Here is a 17,308-nt window from a genome sequence, read left to right on the forward strand (position 1 = left end):
TTATTCAAACCGGCTCCCAACCATCGGCAGAATAACTGATATTTATCGGGACACAACGAAGCGGACGTTACTCGCAGTACAGAGTTTTGCTATTGATTTCAAGAAAAATACATTTATCGTAAGTATATTTTGCTTTATTTTAGACATTATACCGTGCAATAATACTTTGGTAAAAATTACTAACTCACTAAACATAATACAGAATGATTTAATTGACTACATTTCAAATGCTTGATTGCCAAATTTTATTTTACTTAAATCGGGACAAACATGAAAAACAAAACAATGATTAAGAAAAAACAGTAATTTCTACGCAAAATAAATTTTGGTTTTCGGTGTAACTCTTTGACCGTAGAATTTGCACTGCTTATTTATTTTAGCATTTTCTATACACGAAAAAATTTTCAAAATATTGGTTTTGTTTTGTTACTTATATTGTTACAATGACAATCACAAAAACGTGCAAGTTATTAAGAGTTAGAAATTCATAAAAAGTTATTTTTTAAATCTAAGTTTTTAAAATGTGATACCAGATTATACCTCATAAGTTAGTCTTCTTCGATCAAAAATAAAAATGTCTATAAGAAAATCAAATCACATTTTTATGAGCGTATAGCGTATTTGAATCACGGAAAAAAATCCCGATAAAAATGAATGAAAAATATCAAAATTGAAGTATAATTATGTTAAAATTGTATCCAAAAAAAAAATTAAAGTCACATAAAAAATCATATAATATCATATAATAAATACTTAAATCACATATTAAAATATAATTAAATTAAATTTTATACAAGTCTAAAATAATAAAATGTAATACAATAGTCTTAATTAATACAATTTAGTATAGTAATATAGTGTCTATATAATTATTATAATAATGCTATAATAATTTAATATTATAATTAGGTACACCTATTATTTATGTTATGACTTACGACTGTTAAAAAGGCCTGTTTATAGGTATACATATAACCTATTATTATACCAAAAAACGTTTGTTTTTATGTAATGTTCTTAATCAATGTACAAATTATAGGTATCTATAGTAATTTTGTATGTATTTATTAGTCTACTATATTTGAAAAACCATCCTGAATGAATTCCTATTAAAACAAACTAAATGTTTTTAAAAATTATCTCTGCTTTTAATTTATGACAATTCTTTTATATATACAATCTGATATATACCATATTATCATTACACTAAAACTTGAAAATTAAATATATATATAATATTTATACACTATTTTATGGAAGCTCCCATCTATTTTTTATAATGTAATATGATTTTTTATGTAACTTTAATGTATTGAAAAATACAATTTTAACATATTTACACTTCAATTTTGATATATTTTCACTCATTTTTTTCGTTTTAAAAATGTAATACAAGATATCTCATAAGTTTATGTTCTTCGATCAAAAATAAAAATGTCTATAAGAAAATCAAATCACATTTTTATGAGCGTATAGCGTATTTGAATCACGGAAAAAAAAATCCCGATAAAAATGAATGAAAAATATCAAAATTGAAGTATAATTATGTTAAAATTGTATTTAAAAAAAAATTAAAGTTACACAAAAAATCATATTATATCATAAAAAATGTTAATAACTTACTTAAATCACATATTAAATATAATAAAATAAAATTTTATACAAGTCTAAAATAATAAAATGTAATACAATAGTCAATAATAATTACAATTAAAGTAATATAGTACCTATAAGATTATAATAATAATGCTATAAAAATGTAATATTATGATTATTGAATATTATTCTTTCTTATGTTATGACTTGAGGCTATTAAAAAGGCCCGTTTATAGGTATACATTTAACCTATTGTTATACCAAAAAACGTTTGTTTCTATGTAATATTCTTAATCAAAGTTCAAATTATAAGTATCTATAGTAATTTTGTATATATTTATTAGTCTACTATATTCGAAGAACTATCCAGAATGGATTCCCATTATAACAAACTAAATGTTTTTAAAAATTACCTCGGCTTATTACCTTTCAATTTATGATGAATAATTTATAATATGAAACATTTTATATTATTATCTATACAATTTGATATATACCATTTTATCATTTCACTTAAACTTAATAGTAAACTACTAAATTATAGCAAAAGCCAAAAATATGATCTTCATTAAGGAACTTGAAAACTCCCCACTATTTTTAATGATATTATATGATTTTTTATGTAACTTTAATGTATTTTTCAATACAATTTTAAAATATTTACTCTTCAATTTTGATATATTTCCATTCATTTTTTTCGGGACTTTTTTTCCGATTACCCATATTTTTACATCATTAGTTAGTCACTAGATTTCTCATATAGCGATTTTATTATTTTGTTGTAATATAAAAACAAATAACTGTAAATACATGAAAATACATGAAAATCTCACTAAATGTTTATATTTAATTTTCTATGAACTATAGCATTTTGAAAATATTTTTAATGATTTATTATTATTATTCTCTTTATGATAAAGTTTATATAATAATTAACTAAAAATCAATTTTCTTTAGTCCGAAATGCCCAGAGTAACCATGAGGAGATGCATTATAAAAATGAACGACCCCGCGATTGGAGACTATTTCATGTGCAAGAATTGCAAACATTTCATGTTGTCGAGAGAGACGGCAGAATTGCATCGTAAATGTACCAAACAAGTATTGGCCGCGTAAGTATAAATTGATCTTATAAGTCTAACCATCTTACTATCCATATCGATGATTTCATTTTAATTATTTAATACTGCAAACAATTCATCAAGCAATTTAAATTCCATCTACTCAGAAAAAATTTAAATTTAAATTATAATATGATTAAAATATTCCTAGTTAATTTAACTATAATTTTTTTTTTCTAGATTTGAACCAAAGGAAGATGTATATCGCTGTTCAACATGTGGTAGATACTTCGATAACAAAGAGCAATGGAGTAGACACAATAATTTACATAAAGCAATCGGAGATTACAATCCGTTCAAATTTGCATACCTTATAGACGACGATAATTTTGTTAGGAGTTTACGTTTATAATTTTATGTTTTATTGGCTGTAGTATTTCGTATTATTGTTATTTAATTAGTTTTATGTTTTTTTTGCCTGATAATAGTAAACTAAGATACATTGTTTACTTATATTTAACATATTTTTTTATTGTATATACAACTTTTTGCATACCTACTTGTACTCTTGTGTTTTTGCACTACGTACTTTAAGTTTTAAATTCCTAACTATAAAATAAGGTAATTGTTTATGTTCCAAGTCGTTTAATTGTGTCCTCTGAAAATTCAAAATTAAATGATTATTGTTATTTAATCTTTACTCGATTGTTTTCTAGCTTTTTGAATAGAAACTGCCAAAGTATAAAAATAAAATTGTCAAGAAATTACGATGAGTTTATACAGTTGACAATAACACGGACGTGAGCGACTTGACATATTATATTGTCAAGGGGTAATAGTGAATGAAAAATGAATATTATTTCAGTGTAGTATTTGCTTGAGCTTTCCTGTATGTGATGATGAAAGAAGAAGAGAAGAGATAGTTTAATAGACATTAATTCAATTAATTCAGACACACTGAATACGGGTAACGAAATGTAAGTGTGATTAGTGCACAACAAAACAAATAAAAATCGACTAAAAACGTACTACATACCCACTTAAAATTCTAAATTCCTAAGCTATGGATTATGGTTACTTTCTGTGTTCCAAATTGTTTAATAGATTGAACTCGTTAATAAAATGAGAAGTTTATAATATCTATTATTCAAAAAATTTTATTTTTACTTTAGCCTAAATGTTGAGTGTAGTATACCTAGCGTTTTCCTATTTTTCTATCTTTTGTAATTCATTGTTTGAGTTATTTCCAAAATCATTACTTTAATAACTACTTTTCATGAGTACACCGATACTTCTTAGATATTATACCAACTACATCGTATCTAGTTCTAACACAAGACAACACGTCACAACTATGTATAATATTGATGTTTAAATGTTTTATTTAACATGCGAATAGGTTATATTATAATTTTAGTTTATATTTAAAGTCATTAAATTCCGTTTAAATAATAAATATTTAACTAACATACCAACCATACAACCTTAAAAATTACTTATGTTAAGGGTGCGAGTTTTTTAAATTTTCCACAATTCTATAAAATTTGAATATTAAATTTTATATTCTTGTTCCCACCTCAATCATTAGATTTCACCACTAATTTACTACCCGATACCTATTTAAGGGTTTTTTAGACATAATATTATAATTTATAAAGTTTGAGAGTAAAATAATGAAAAACAGAGATCGATGCGGGCAGTAGAATATTTCCGTCTAGCAATAAAAAAAAAAAATTATGAAATTTGGTTGATTCTAAAAGGCAGTATTGTTAGTCCATTTTTGAGGACAAAATGGTATCGGCAACGGGCGCATTTAGAAAAATAAATTTAAAATTAAATTTTTAACATTTTAGGAAATTATAATAAAAAAGGGCGGACAAGTGGGTGTTACTCTGCTGTACAGTAGGTTACAAGTTTTTCACTGTAATGGATGGCGTTAAATTTGAATTCGATGATATAATAGCATTGTATAAGAAAAACGATTCTGAGCGATGACGATCAGTCACCCTATGATATTACTAAGCATATTTGGTGATATTATTGTGTATAAAATAATTTATATATGACCAATTTAAGTGGAACTTTCTTTTAAATTTTCTATACTAAAATATAAAAATTAAACATTTTATACATTTTTTAACTACAAAATAATTATTAAATTTTAAATTTGATAAATTTTGACAAAATTCGTACTTTAAATGGTTATAAAAAAAATTGTGCCAACGTATTTTTAATATTTCTCAACAGCTATTGTAAAAATATATCAGGAGCCTTGTATTAAATGTTCACGCTGTTGTACTCAACAAATAAAATTTTATTGATAATTATAGAAAAAAAGCAAAAAAAATTTGAAAACTTACAATGTTCGTAAACAGCTCGGATGTTGACAAATCTAATACTTATGAAATATAACTCTAAAATATAAAATAGTTTGTTTTAGGTACTTTGCCATGTTGTATTTATGTTTCTATTCTGAGTAGTCAGTTTAAAATAATAGATAGGTATAATGCAATGATAGATTTTTTTTTATACCGACCTATCATATAGGTACAATTAATTTGTAATTGTAAAATAATTTAATGTTGGTAAAATTTTTACCAATAAAATAAATAGATACTTGTGAACAGAATAATATTGTGAACTCTACTACCAAGTGTATGTTATTGTTATTAATATTTACTGACTCTTATAACATGAAATGTCAAATAGGTGTTAATAATGACAAAATATTTTGGTTATTAAAACAAAATAGTGTTTACTTCAAATCCAAAATATTTTTTTATCTGATGGTTTGGAGAAAAATTATAAGTAATATGTAACTATGCATCTGTATCTATTATTCTATAATTAAAAATAATACCTAATGTTTTATTTTTTTAAAACATACTCAAACTTTTAAATGCTTTAGGTTATACAAAAAAAAAAACATATCTGACTTTTGATTATAATATGATATTACCTTTACCAGAAAACTCCATTTATTTTCTTTAACATTAACATTATATACTATCAACTTAACAGAATTATACGCTTCTTAGCTACAAACGTATATAAAAATGACTACATATTATTCAAAATTACTATAAATATTGATTGTTTTTTGAAAATTCGATGGTTAATAGAGCACTTAAAGTCCTCGGGTTCATCATACGTAATACTAAATTATTTAAGTCGGTTGGATGCCTTTGTACTTTATACTATGCCCTTGTCCGCTCTCTTCTTGAATTTGGATCTGTGATCTGGCAACCGTATTTAGTCAAAGACCAGCTACGACTTGAAAGCGTCCAAAATAAATTTCTTAACTTTATTGCCTTCAAAATGAACATTTATCACGAAAATCATGATTATTCCAACATAAGGCAAGTTTTGAACATCCCAACTCTTACCTCTCGTCGTGCAAAAGCAGACTTAGACTTTCTAAATTTAATTCTAAGTGGTTCTTTGGACGTTCCTGATCTCCTTGCAGCTATACCATTCAGAGTTCCTTCTCATTCTTCCAGAAACCAATCACAATTTTATGTCCCAACCCGCAAGACCTCGTATGGGCACAACCACACTCTACACCGCATGCTCAGAGCTGCGAACAACCAATAATCTTTAGGCCACTAATTATACTTCTACCTTTATAATTATACTATGTATCTATATTATAACATGTATACTCTGAAATATTTATACTTTTATCTAAATTATTTATGTACCTAATTAATTATTTATGTATTCTACCTTACTGTACTTATATCATACCTACTTGTAATAATATGTAAAATTGCCGTTTCGGCGTTTAATAAACAATAATAATAATAATAAATAGAGGTACTTAAATAAAGATATTAATAACTTATAAATGTAGGCGGCACTTGGTTGTATTTTAAGGGGAAGGAGGAATAATTATAAATAAAAAATGTTCAACACCACACCTCCAAACAATCTTTATATTTGTGATTATTTTTTGTATACACATTGTTAAAAAAAATGTCTAAATTAATATTTAGTAAAGTATTTAACACAACCGCTAACCACTGAAGGATTGCAACATTAACTATATTTAGAACGCTTTTTAAGTTACCTAGGTAATTCAAATACTGTATTGGATGTATTTCTAATTAAAAATAAAATACTTACCTAATTTATTTAAAAAGTTCAAAAAATCATTTTTCTGATTATTTTTCACTTATAATTGTTGAAGTATTTCAGAATTAAAATAAATTAAAATAAGTATTTATTTAGTAGCCCTCACCCCCTCGAAATTTTTAAAATTAGAACAAGAGTTTTTATATATTGAACGTAAACTTGATACCTAAGTGTCCTGTAGCCTTATTAAAAAAAATATTGTACGTATGTAAAGTATTTTTACCTATTACCTTTACCAGTACCTCACCTAACCATTTTACGACTTGATAACAAAAATATATCATTTGAATAATACTCGTCCTATTAGGCCTCGGCCTATTAGGACGGACCTGGTGTTGTTGTCAACGCCAACTGTCGCCACTGGTCTATAAGATTATTTTTATAATAATATTTGTTTGATGTAATAATATTAATATTGTTATCGTTGTACAAATAATTGTTATCCGGGAAGTCACTTTAACGTAAATTTTATTTGTACAGTCGGGATTCTTACAATACTGCAGGTGTACAAAGACACACATTTTGTGCAGTGAAAATTGATGTGATTTTGCTGTTTAAAAAAATAATTTCAGGATTATATTATTTATTGTAGGTATAATATAAAAAAGTAATATTGCGAAAACCTCAAATTAAAAAAAAAATGTTTCCATTAAAATTAAAAAGAATTTACATAGTAAATTTATTGTTTTTATTTTTATAAACAATTATGATTACAAATTACCTATTACAAGTAAATATTACTTAGTAAAATATATTACTTATATTTACAAAAAGAATTTTAAAATGATTATTTACAATAAAAATAGTGCATTAATATAAAACGATTTATTTATTCAGTATATCATGGGTAGAGTCTGGATTTAGATGTTTTTACATATCATTTCTGAGAATAATATGCGGTCTCGTAAAATTAAAAAATTTAGATAGTACAGTAGTATACAGTTATATAGCCGGAACAGTTCAATGGATAACAGTCCGTGGAGTTTGGTCTGCGTAGAAAATTGCCCTACTGTAATCCAATTGTGGAAATACATTTGTGCAGTCAGAGAAAAATGATTAAAAAATACCCTGGAATACCGCCGCTTAAGAACTGTCGTGGGTGTCAAAAATATACATGGTGCGTGTATCGATTTGGACCGGTTCAGGCATAGATAATAAAATGATGAATAGGCCATTCCTATATTAATGTACGAGGGGTTTGCGTGCCGAAATGTGGATGAGAGACAGACTGCTTTTATATAGTGCTTCTCACTCTAGCAAGGGGTTTTATCGTTATTTTATTATAAGACTCCTTGTAACGTTCATGCACCTGTGATAAGCTGATATCATGGCCTATCAATTATGTTATTATCTATGGGTTCAGGACGGTCAATACGACTTTGCGGACAACATGTGACAACACTGGTGAAGAAGATGTCTTTTCCCGATGACCAAATACCGACACGCTCTCTGGCCCCTGGTGAACGCTGCCCGCATCCACCACTATTAGTCACTACTCCACTGTTTACCGCATTCATTTGCCGCTGAACATCTATCCTCGGAGCACGTGTCTGTTGCTTTCACAGGACATATTTTGCGAGATAACAGAGAACCACCGCACAGATATTTATCGCAAACATGGCGCCGACTACTAGAAGTGGTGAGTATCCAGTTTCCCTTATTCTCCGTGTTTTTATATTCGAATGTTATTTCGATTTTCGTGTGTTCGAATCTCGGACTCTGTACATTTTACATTTTATGATAAGGCTTGGTTTTTATACTACATTTAAAAATGTAATGAATATAATATTGTTGTTGAAGTTAGGCACGGGAACATATATATGAAAATACTAGATTTCCGGCTTCTGCTGTAGTCCACACCTACGTATTAAATAATGATCCTACAAAAAAACCGCCAGTCGTTATCTAATTGGTTACTGTTTACAAACTAAACTGATGCGACACGTTGAAAGATACTATTTTGTACATATCACGGATAAATAATACATACATACTATAACCTACAGACTTTACATTGTTTTATTTTGTTTTTTTTTAAACGACTGCTATAGAAATAATGAAATACAATACAACAAAAATCATTATAACTAATCTCATTTACAATAATAATATAAAATACCGTACGATTTTCAACCGACCGAAATCTGTATAATATACAACATAAATATCCACCTCTTAGATAACGGTGGCAGTAAATTTATTGGCGACAGTAATAATAATACCGAAGTCGGCTGTCTAGTATTTTTTTATATTCGTGGGTATGGGTAAAACACGAATGTACACTTGACGTCATAAGCCGTATCCCATGCATGCGGCCGCAGCAAATCGTACCTAAAACGTTCTCGTCATCTGTTGAGTTTCAATTATAATATATTATAGTATTATTGTGTACGTTTAATACTGATTCTGTTTTGATGTTTTAATTTAGTTTACTAATATAGAATCATTAGTGGTTAGTGAGTAAAAATTCTGGGGAGACTTTAATGTTATAATTGCTCAAGACATAAACTTCGTAAGATTTTTAAATATCACAACAAAAAACTTCGTCGAACGGCTAAGTAAAAAAAAAACAGGTCTTTAAGCACTTTAAAGATGTGATATCATAATTAAATGTTAAGTCATTTGAATTAAAATATCTACGTTTATTTTGTATCAATAATTTATTTACTTGGCGAGCAATCGCGTATATTAACAACGCGAGATGCGGCCGCCGTCATTCCAGATTTCATTATAATTTCCCATTAAAATGTTAGCACGTTTTATTCGATAACTTAATTTCCAACAGTACGATTTCTACGATTTTTGCAAAAGGATCATCTGCACAATTTTTCTGATTTTTTCCATTTTATCAGAGGTATTAATCGATTCAGTTAGATAACTATAGTTAGGTCTGGTTAAAAAATACATCAAAAGTTACACCGTTTAAACGGGCTGTTCCTGCTTCGAGATAATAAATGTACACTGTCTTGCCGCTGCTATGTTTTTTTGTTTACTTCACTCGCGCCACGACCGTAACCAAACCTAATAGAAACGGCGCACAGTGACTGACGACGGCGCCGCCACCGCCGCCGCCCGGCGTATTGTTATAATAATATAACCTATGGCCGATGGTGCCTTTATAAAACGTGGTTCATTCTCCTCGCGGGTCCCCTCCGTCCGACCGGCGATACAAATATATTATTAATCCTTATTACAAGAATCTACGATTGACACTGCCGGGCCGTGGTTTACTAAAGCGGCAACCGTCGACCAATATAATATTTCTTTTATACTGCGGCCACTATGACAAATATAATTTAAAGCTTAAAAGTTATAAAATATTATATTATTATGTATTATGATATATTTTAATCTGTTATACCAATTACTGTACCTAAACTGTTGTAAACTTGTCTGAAATATAACAAAAAGCCATTGATGAAATGCCCTAGCATCCTAACCAATTTCACTACGATACGGAATAGTAGTGAGCAATTAATATTTACCAGAAATGCATTTTAGTAGTGTTTGAAATACTTATTTTTAAAGACCTTCAACTCAAATAATTTTATAAAACCATTTGTTACAAAACTGAATATTACAACTATTGTTCATTGTTAAAACTGCAAATTAATGATATATTATAATTGTACAGTTCATCGAGAGACACATACGTCAACTGCCCTTCAACCTTATAGTCAGAAGGTAGAGCTTAATAAGAGTCAGAAGAAAAAGTGTATGTTATGTGGCCATAAAGAAATAAGTCAACAGTTAAAAAGTCCACTGTACATGCTCAATGATGTGATAGTACATTATTTCTGCATTGTAATTATACCTATTTCCTCAGATATTAAATGCCATATAAGTGTGTTAATAGTAGAATATGACTATAATTTACTTTTTTTCAGATGTTATCATCAAGGGCCGTGAAAAATGGTGGAGACAAGGAGGGGATTTGGGGTTATTTATTAAATGATATTAGAGCTGAAATAATTCGAGGATCCAGAGTGGTATGTTCTTTCTATATTATTATGCACCGTGTACCGTGTACTAAACAGTTACATCATAATTTTAGACTTGCGTTTATTGCAATAAAAAGGGAGCAACATTAATGTGCGGTGAAGTAAGCTGTCGAAAACTGTTCCATCTTCCTTGTGGGTTGATAAATGGGTCTATGCATCATTATTTTCCGCCATTCAAGTACGTAGTTAATTTTATATTTGTTAACCTATTTTGTATATGATTTTTATTGAAACAAATATCTTTAGGTCGTTTTGCCAACAGCACCGCGTTCAGCCAGTTATAGATGTAACAGAGTTACCCCCATTCGCTTATCCTACTGTAGAATGTGGCATTTGTAATGATAATATTGTACCATCAGCTTCACCGACTTCGATATGGGTGCCGTGTTGCAGAATTAATGGCTGGTTCCACCGAGACTGTATTCAAGATCTGGCATTGCGGAAAGGCTACTTTATTGAATGCCCAAGATGTGAAAATGTAGATCAATTTAAGAGCAGAATACTCATTCTTGGAATATATATACCATCACGGTAAAACTTTTATTTAAAGTTTTATTTATCCTAATATTATTAATATGCAATATGTTTGTACAAAACTATATGAGTAATACTAGTATAGAAAAATGATAAAAGTATTCAAGAGTCACTTTTTTAGCAAAAAATTATAAACTATTTAAAATATAATTTTCATAGAAGTAGAATATATTATTTTAATATTAGTTCATTGCTAAGGAACAAATATCATTTGTACAAAATTGTAATTTTATACATTGGAGTGATACAAAATATATTCTGCTTCAGTATATGAAATTTCAAATGTTTTCAAGAAATTTAAATTTTTATAATAATGAAGTCTAGTTATCTAAATTTTTAAAAAGTAAATTTAAAACCATAGAAATTAATTAAAAATTTAGTAAAAACCTAACTATTAGTTTTAAATTATCATTCTATAATACCTACTTGTACTTACTGTAAATAAATTATTTTAATAAATTCTAAGACATGGAGTTTTAAATTATGAACGATATGAATACGCTTTAAATACATTTTATTTTATATACAGTTAACTTAAACATTTAAATCACAGGTATGCCACTTGGGAAAAAAGAAGGTATTCACAGAATATTTTACTGAATACTCTACAGAACCGTTTTGAAGAGTTCACTCAAAGGGCTATGCAATGTGATGCTATACATTGTCTCTGTCCTCATGAAGGCAAACGCAACTTCCAAAACGAATTGTAAGTATTTTGTTTTAATTATAAACATAATATTAATTTTACGCACCAAAGTTAAATAATAGGTACAGTAAATTAATAAAATACTCATTAAATCATAAGAACCTACCTAAATTGTTTGAAATATCTGTGAATTTGACATATTAAAGTAAATTTAATTCAAATCATTTTCACTATAAATTTTAAACTTGTTTTATCTATCCAATAATTTATGTGTGTAGAATAATATCCCTAACTCTGTTTATATTCTATATTTCTAACCATCAATCAATAATAAATTATCATCCAAATTTTAATTTCACATTGTGTTTCATTCCATTGGTATCAAATTAATAATAAATCAAAGTCAAAAATTAATCTATGTTGACATGTAATACTTATATAATATTACCTTCCCCGCAAATTGAAAAATACCTACTTAATTAAATCTTAATATATATCCAAAATGACATAATTAGGTATATAGGTATGTTTTTTATGTTATTGTTATTACATTATATATACAATTGGCATTTATATTTTTTTATTTTCCAAACAGTGGATGGAAGTTAGTTCTCTGCAGAACATGTGGGTACAGACAAACGCATGTATACTGCAGTTCAATTAGATTTGATGAGAAATGGAACTGTGCAGAATGCCAGACGGTGATTAAAAGTATGATTTCTCATTATTATACTATTCATTTTTTAAATGCTTTGCTTTATGAAACTCTCAAACCCTTAATAAAATTAATAACCAATTGATTACACGTTCATATGTTTTTGAGTCTGTAGGCAACAAATATATTAATGGCAACCATCTTATGGTCTATGTGTTGCTTCAGCAACACATATAACATTTGGTGGATGGCTGGGTGTGTAGTTTTATTGGTGTAACAAAATTAAAAACAAAATAATACTAAACACACGGTGGAGTATACATTGTAGGTTGTATTAAATTTAAAAATATCAATGCGTGTATGAAATATAATTCTTTTTATATCGGTACTTAAAAGTTTCATGTGTCCACAATAATATTTTTAAATTACAATAAAATAACTAAAATTGTTATTTTTTGTTTAAATAATCATACGCATTATATATCATATTTGTATCATGCATTTATTATATTTTGTTTTTTATGTGTGCAGAGTTACAGTTGGTAACAATACAATTTGTAGGTCTTTTCCTTACCGTGGGGTTTCAGACAATTTTTTTAAAGATATCAAAATTCATAAATATTAATTATTATTGTAAACATTGTTTCACTAATTACTTTATTATTTTACCTAGTTTGATTTGAATAATTGTTTAAAACATTGAATAATGAATTTCAGAAATTCCAGCAAGACGATTAAAATTTCCTATTGATGGGAATTCTGTAGGTATTTCAGCAGTTCTGGGTGATTTTGGTAAGATAATGGTTCAAAGACTAATTAATTAAATAAATTGTGTTGAAGCTAAGATACAATAATTATTAAATTATCCTATTTCAGATTCAAAAGGAAATTGTATTCCCAAACAGGTAATACGCATTACAAAACAATAATTTATTTAAATGAATTAGTAATATATATAATTATTGTAGTTATAAATGTTGAATTATTTTTATAGCCGTACATTCCTGTATACGTTCAAAGACGGGAATAACGCTTCAAATTCGGATGTGTACATATGTTTTCATTATTTTCTTGTATATTTTGTTATCAAGTTTTTACTATTAAATTTAGAATTATATAGGTTAAGTATTCTAGTAAATGTAATAACTACTAAAATATAATGTAACAATGATGTACCTAAAGTAGTACCTATGTTATTTTGTTACTTATGAGTAATATTTGAGTGTATTGTTTTTTAATTTTTCTTTTTTTTATTGTAAGTACCTATATTTTATGACCAAGTATTTATTTATATCATAACATTTTTAATTTGTACATTAATTGTATGTGTTTTATTACGTTTCATTTAAACAATAACATTATTTTCAATACATTTTAAATAATTTTATGCGATTACCAATTTATAGTTTTTTTTATTATTATATTATTCTTGATACAGTTTCAATAACTTAGGTTATTAGCTTATAAAAATATTAAATATCAATAGTACATATTATTATGGTTGATAAGGTTGAATATAATAATAAGGTTATTCTTGATTAAGATATGGTTTGTTGCGATATTGTCTTAAATTGGACTAAGGGATATGTAACGAATATTTCATGAAAATTAAATTCCATATCTATCGTTTGTGTTAAGTATACCTACTCAATTCAAAATTGCTTAACAAAATACATAAGATATATGTCACATGTCTTATGAACCAAACATTCAGATCTCACAAGTGTTAAGAGTGAAATAATTAAGATAAAAATATGATAGAAATTGAAAAATAACACACTTGTACAAGTGTTCAACATCAACAGTCAGTATATTTTACATAAATGTACTGAACTAATATATACAGACAGCGAATTGTGAAATAAAAATCCCCGAATTCTAGGAAAAAATTATCCCTGACTACAACATTACTCACAATCACATGAAATTGATTGATCAAATGTTTTTTTAAAACCTAATTAGTGTAATTACCACATTGTTAATATTTAATTACAAATATAATATACAAGGTTTAGGAATACTTTTAATTAAAAAAAATAATAGGTATATACTGAATAGTTCTCAAACATAAACAATAATATTATTTTGTTTTATATCACGATTTGAAACAACATACCTATGTTTATAGTTCTCTTAAAAGAATATAGGTAACTACAATCATTATTGTTTGATAATTAATTGTATCGATCATTCGAAATATTTTTATTTTATAATATTTTAAATTTTGTATCTATAAGTAAAACTTGTAAAATCTATTATTAATATTTAAAATTCTTATCTATCTATTTGCCAATATATTCAAAAAAGCTATTTATTATAATATATTAAATCGCCAGTTGTCGATTGCGCATCACAATAAATTGTTGATTTTCACATTTTTTTTTGTAAGATTAAGCATCGTAGCAACTTAAGCATCATTTGATTTTAGTGTTATAGTTAATATATAGTAGTTTGTGCATCAACAACATAACTAATAAAAATGTGTGTACCCAAAAGCATAAGTTGTTTTCTGACTATGATATCAAAATTATCACATCTCTAAACTTACTCTCTTAATAAGTATTCAATTTTCAAATAATGTATAGGTATTTCTGTTTTAAAATATAAAAGTAGATATTGTATCGCATATGCATAATAATGTTTTTATACAAAATCTATAGGGTATGTATGTATGCTCATCTATGTACTTAATTAAACGATAGAAATATGACTCATTAATAATATTTTAAATATGCACAATGCACCGTTGCACCAATGACGTAAATAATATATAGGTCAGGTCAGGCTACAGGTATAAACAAAAGTAGGTAGACCTAGGTCAGCGGCTGTTACAATATAATGCAACGATTAACGACACGCCGTCAAGTTCAATAGTGAGGGCTGTTATAATAATATAATTCACCACTGTCGTAATTTGGGGGTGGTTCCAGTGAAATACTGCCTTGTAATTTCAGAAGTTAAAAATATTTGTTCAATTTTTTTAGGTACTGTTTTGAATTTAATTTAAAATATTTATCGTATAAGTACAATAGACATAATATATTAGATTCATTGTAACTGATTCACAGTGATTAGCAAGTAAATGATTTGATATTAACTGAAATGACCCACCTCACCCCGCACCAGCACATCAATAAGTGTGCGCGAGCGCGCGGGCAAGCGGCCACCAAACTAGTCCGTTCTTAGAATACTGGAATTAATTCTGGAAATCAGATGTCTAGATAAAGTAATTAATAATAATAAACATTGCGACGACGCGCGACGCTGGCACTGTCGCCCGTCTCCTGCATATGTATACAAATGTACCTATGAAAAATTGTATTAATATTTATTTGTTTAGTTGGTATGTATAAATATAAAAATACCTAAATACAATTTTTATAGTTTTGATTTATTTCATGGAACATTATCCCCCCTCCCCCTCATCTATAGAGTAAACGCTCATCTATGTACTTAATTAAACGATAGAAATTTTATATATTAATAATATTTTAAATATGCACATCGCACAGTTGCTCCAATGACGTATATAATATATAAGTCAGGTTAGGTTACAGGTAGAAACAAAAATAGGTAGACCTATAGGTCAGCGGCGGTACAATCTAATACAATGATTAACGACACACCGTCAAGTACAACAATGAGGGCTATTATAATTCACCATTGTAGTAATTTGGGGGGGGGGGGTGGTTCAAGTGAAGCACTGCCTCGTAATTTCAGAAGTTAAAAAATATTTGTTCAATTTTTTTGGCACTGTTTTTAATTCGTTTTTTTAAATTTAAAATATTTATTATATAAGTACAATTTATTCATAATATTATATTAGATTCATTATATATATAATCAACATTTTGGAATAAGTAATTTTTTTTATACATAATGACACGAAACGCGAGAATGGCTACACATTGCTGTAACGTCGCTATTAGCTATTGCCTATTACCAAGGCTCGGAACTTTAGGCATTTGCATATATTTCTAGAAAGTGCAAATTATTGAAATTCTGATTCGAACAAATTCTTTCAGAATATGCATATGTTTCAAAATCAAACATTATTGTTGCATAATTTTGCATGTTTCGTTATTTTATGTACGAATTTGCATATTTTAGGTTTAAGAAAATTTTTATGCATATTTCATAGATTTAACAAAAACCTTTTTTTTTTTTAGAAATTTATAGTTTAATAAAAAATTATTAGATTTATGACTGTTGAAATATACAATTAATATTAGTAGTCAACCTTGACACGTGTGTACAATTTAGTATCTACTAAATACGGATGTAACACGACCTCGGTTGTGCATATATATAGAGCTTTTGAAGTATGTAATACTCACTTGCACAGGCGCTGTCGTACAGTGCGTATACGTTGTGTTTGAACTGTCACAGTTAAATAGACCAGTTGTACGTTATTATATATTATACTTAAACATAATCATAGTGTCGTGTTAACATTTATTTATACTATTACTGAAGTCATTAGTCCGTTTAGCGTCACTTTCAACAATGACGACCAAAATTATAAATTTTATAATACCGTGTTATATCATGTTATGTAATATTATATTAATCTCTATAGTACTGTGAACTATAGAGATAACTATAACTATAACTCATCGTAGGTAATAGTCAAGGTTTATAGATACGTGATTTACGTGACCGCCGACCATATTATAGGTAT

General features: G+C 27.5%; 2 protein-coding genes and 1 pseudogene across 2 annotated transcripts; all 3 read left to right on the forward strand.

Annotated features, from left to right (window-relative positions):
- Positions 1–3,125, forward strand: LOC132933725 (uncharacterized). Its single transcript, XM_061000008.1, has 3 exons — positions 1–118; positions 2,554–2,708; positions 2,898–3,125. Exons 2-3 carry the CDS (start codon positions 2,560–2,562, stop codon positions 3,067–3,069), a joined length of 321 nt encoding a protein of 106 aa, XP_060855991.1. The 5' UTR covers positions 1–118; positions 2,554–2,559; the 3' UTR covers positions 3,070–3,125.
- A 2,643-nt stretch (positions 3,126–5,768) lies between these two features.
- Positions 5,769–6,251, forward strand: LOC132937304 (uncharacterized). Its single transcript, XM_061004134.1, has one exon. The coding sequence runs from the start codon at positions 5,769–5,771 to the stop codon at positions 6,249–6,251; it is 483 nt and encodes a 160-aa protein (XP_060860117.1).
- A 2,157-nt stretch (positions 6,252–8,408) lies between these two features.
- On the forward strand, positions 8,409–13,657 carry LOC132937308 (PHD finger protein 7-like; annotated as a pseudogene).
- Positions 13,658–17,308: the final 3,651 nt, after the last annotated feature.

The sequence above is a fragment of the Metopolophium dirhodum genome, chromosome 1 (assembly GCF_019925205.1).
Source record: "Metopolophium dirhodum isolate CAU chromosome 1, ASM1992520v1, whole genome shotgun sequence".
NCBI classification, from domain to species: Eukaryota; Metazoa; Arthropoda; class Insecta; order Hemiptera; family Aphididae; genus Metopolophium; species Metopolophium dirhodum.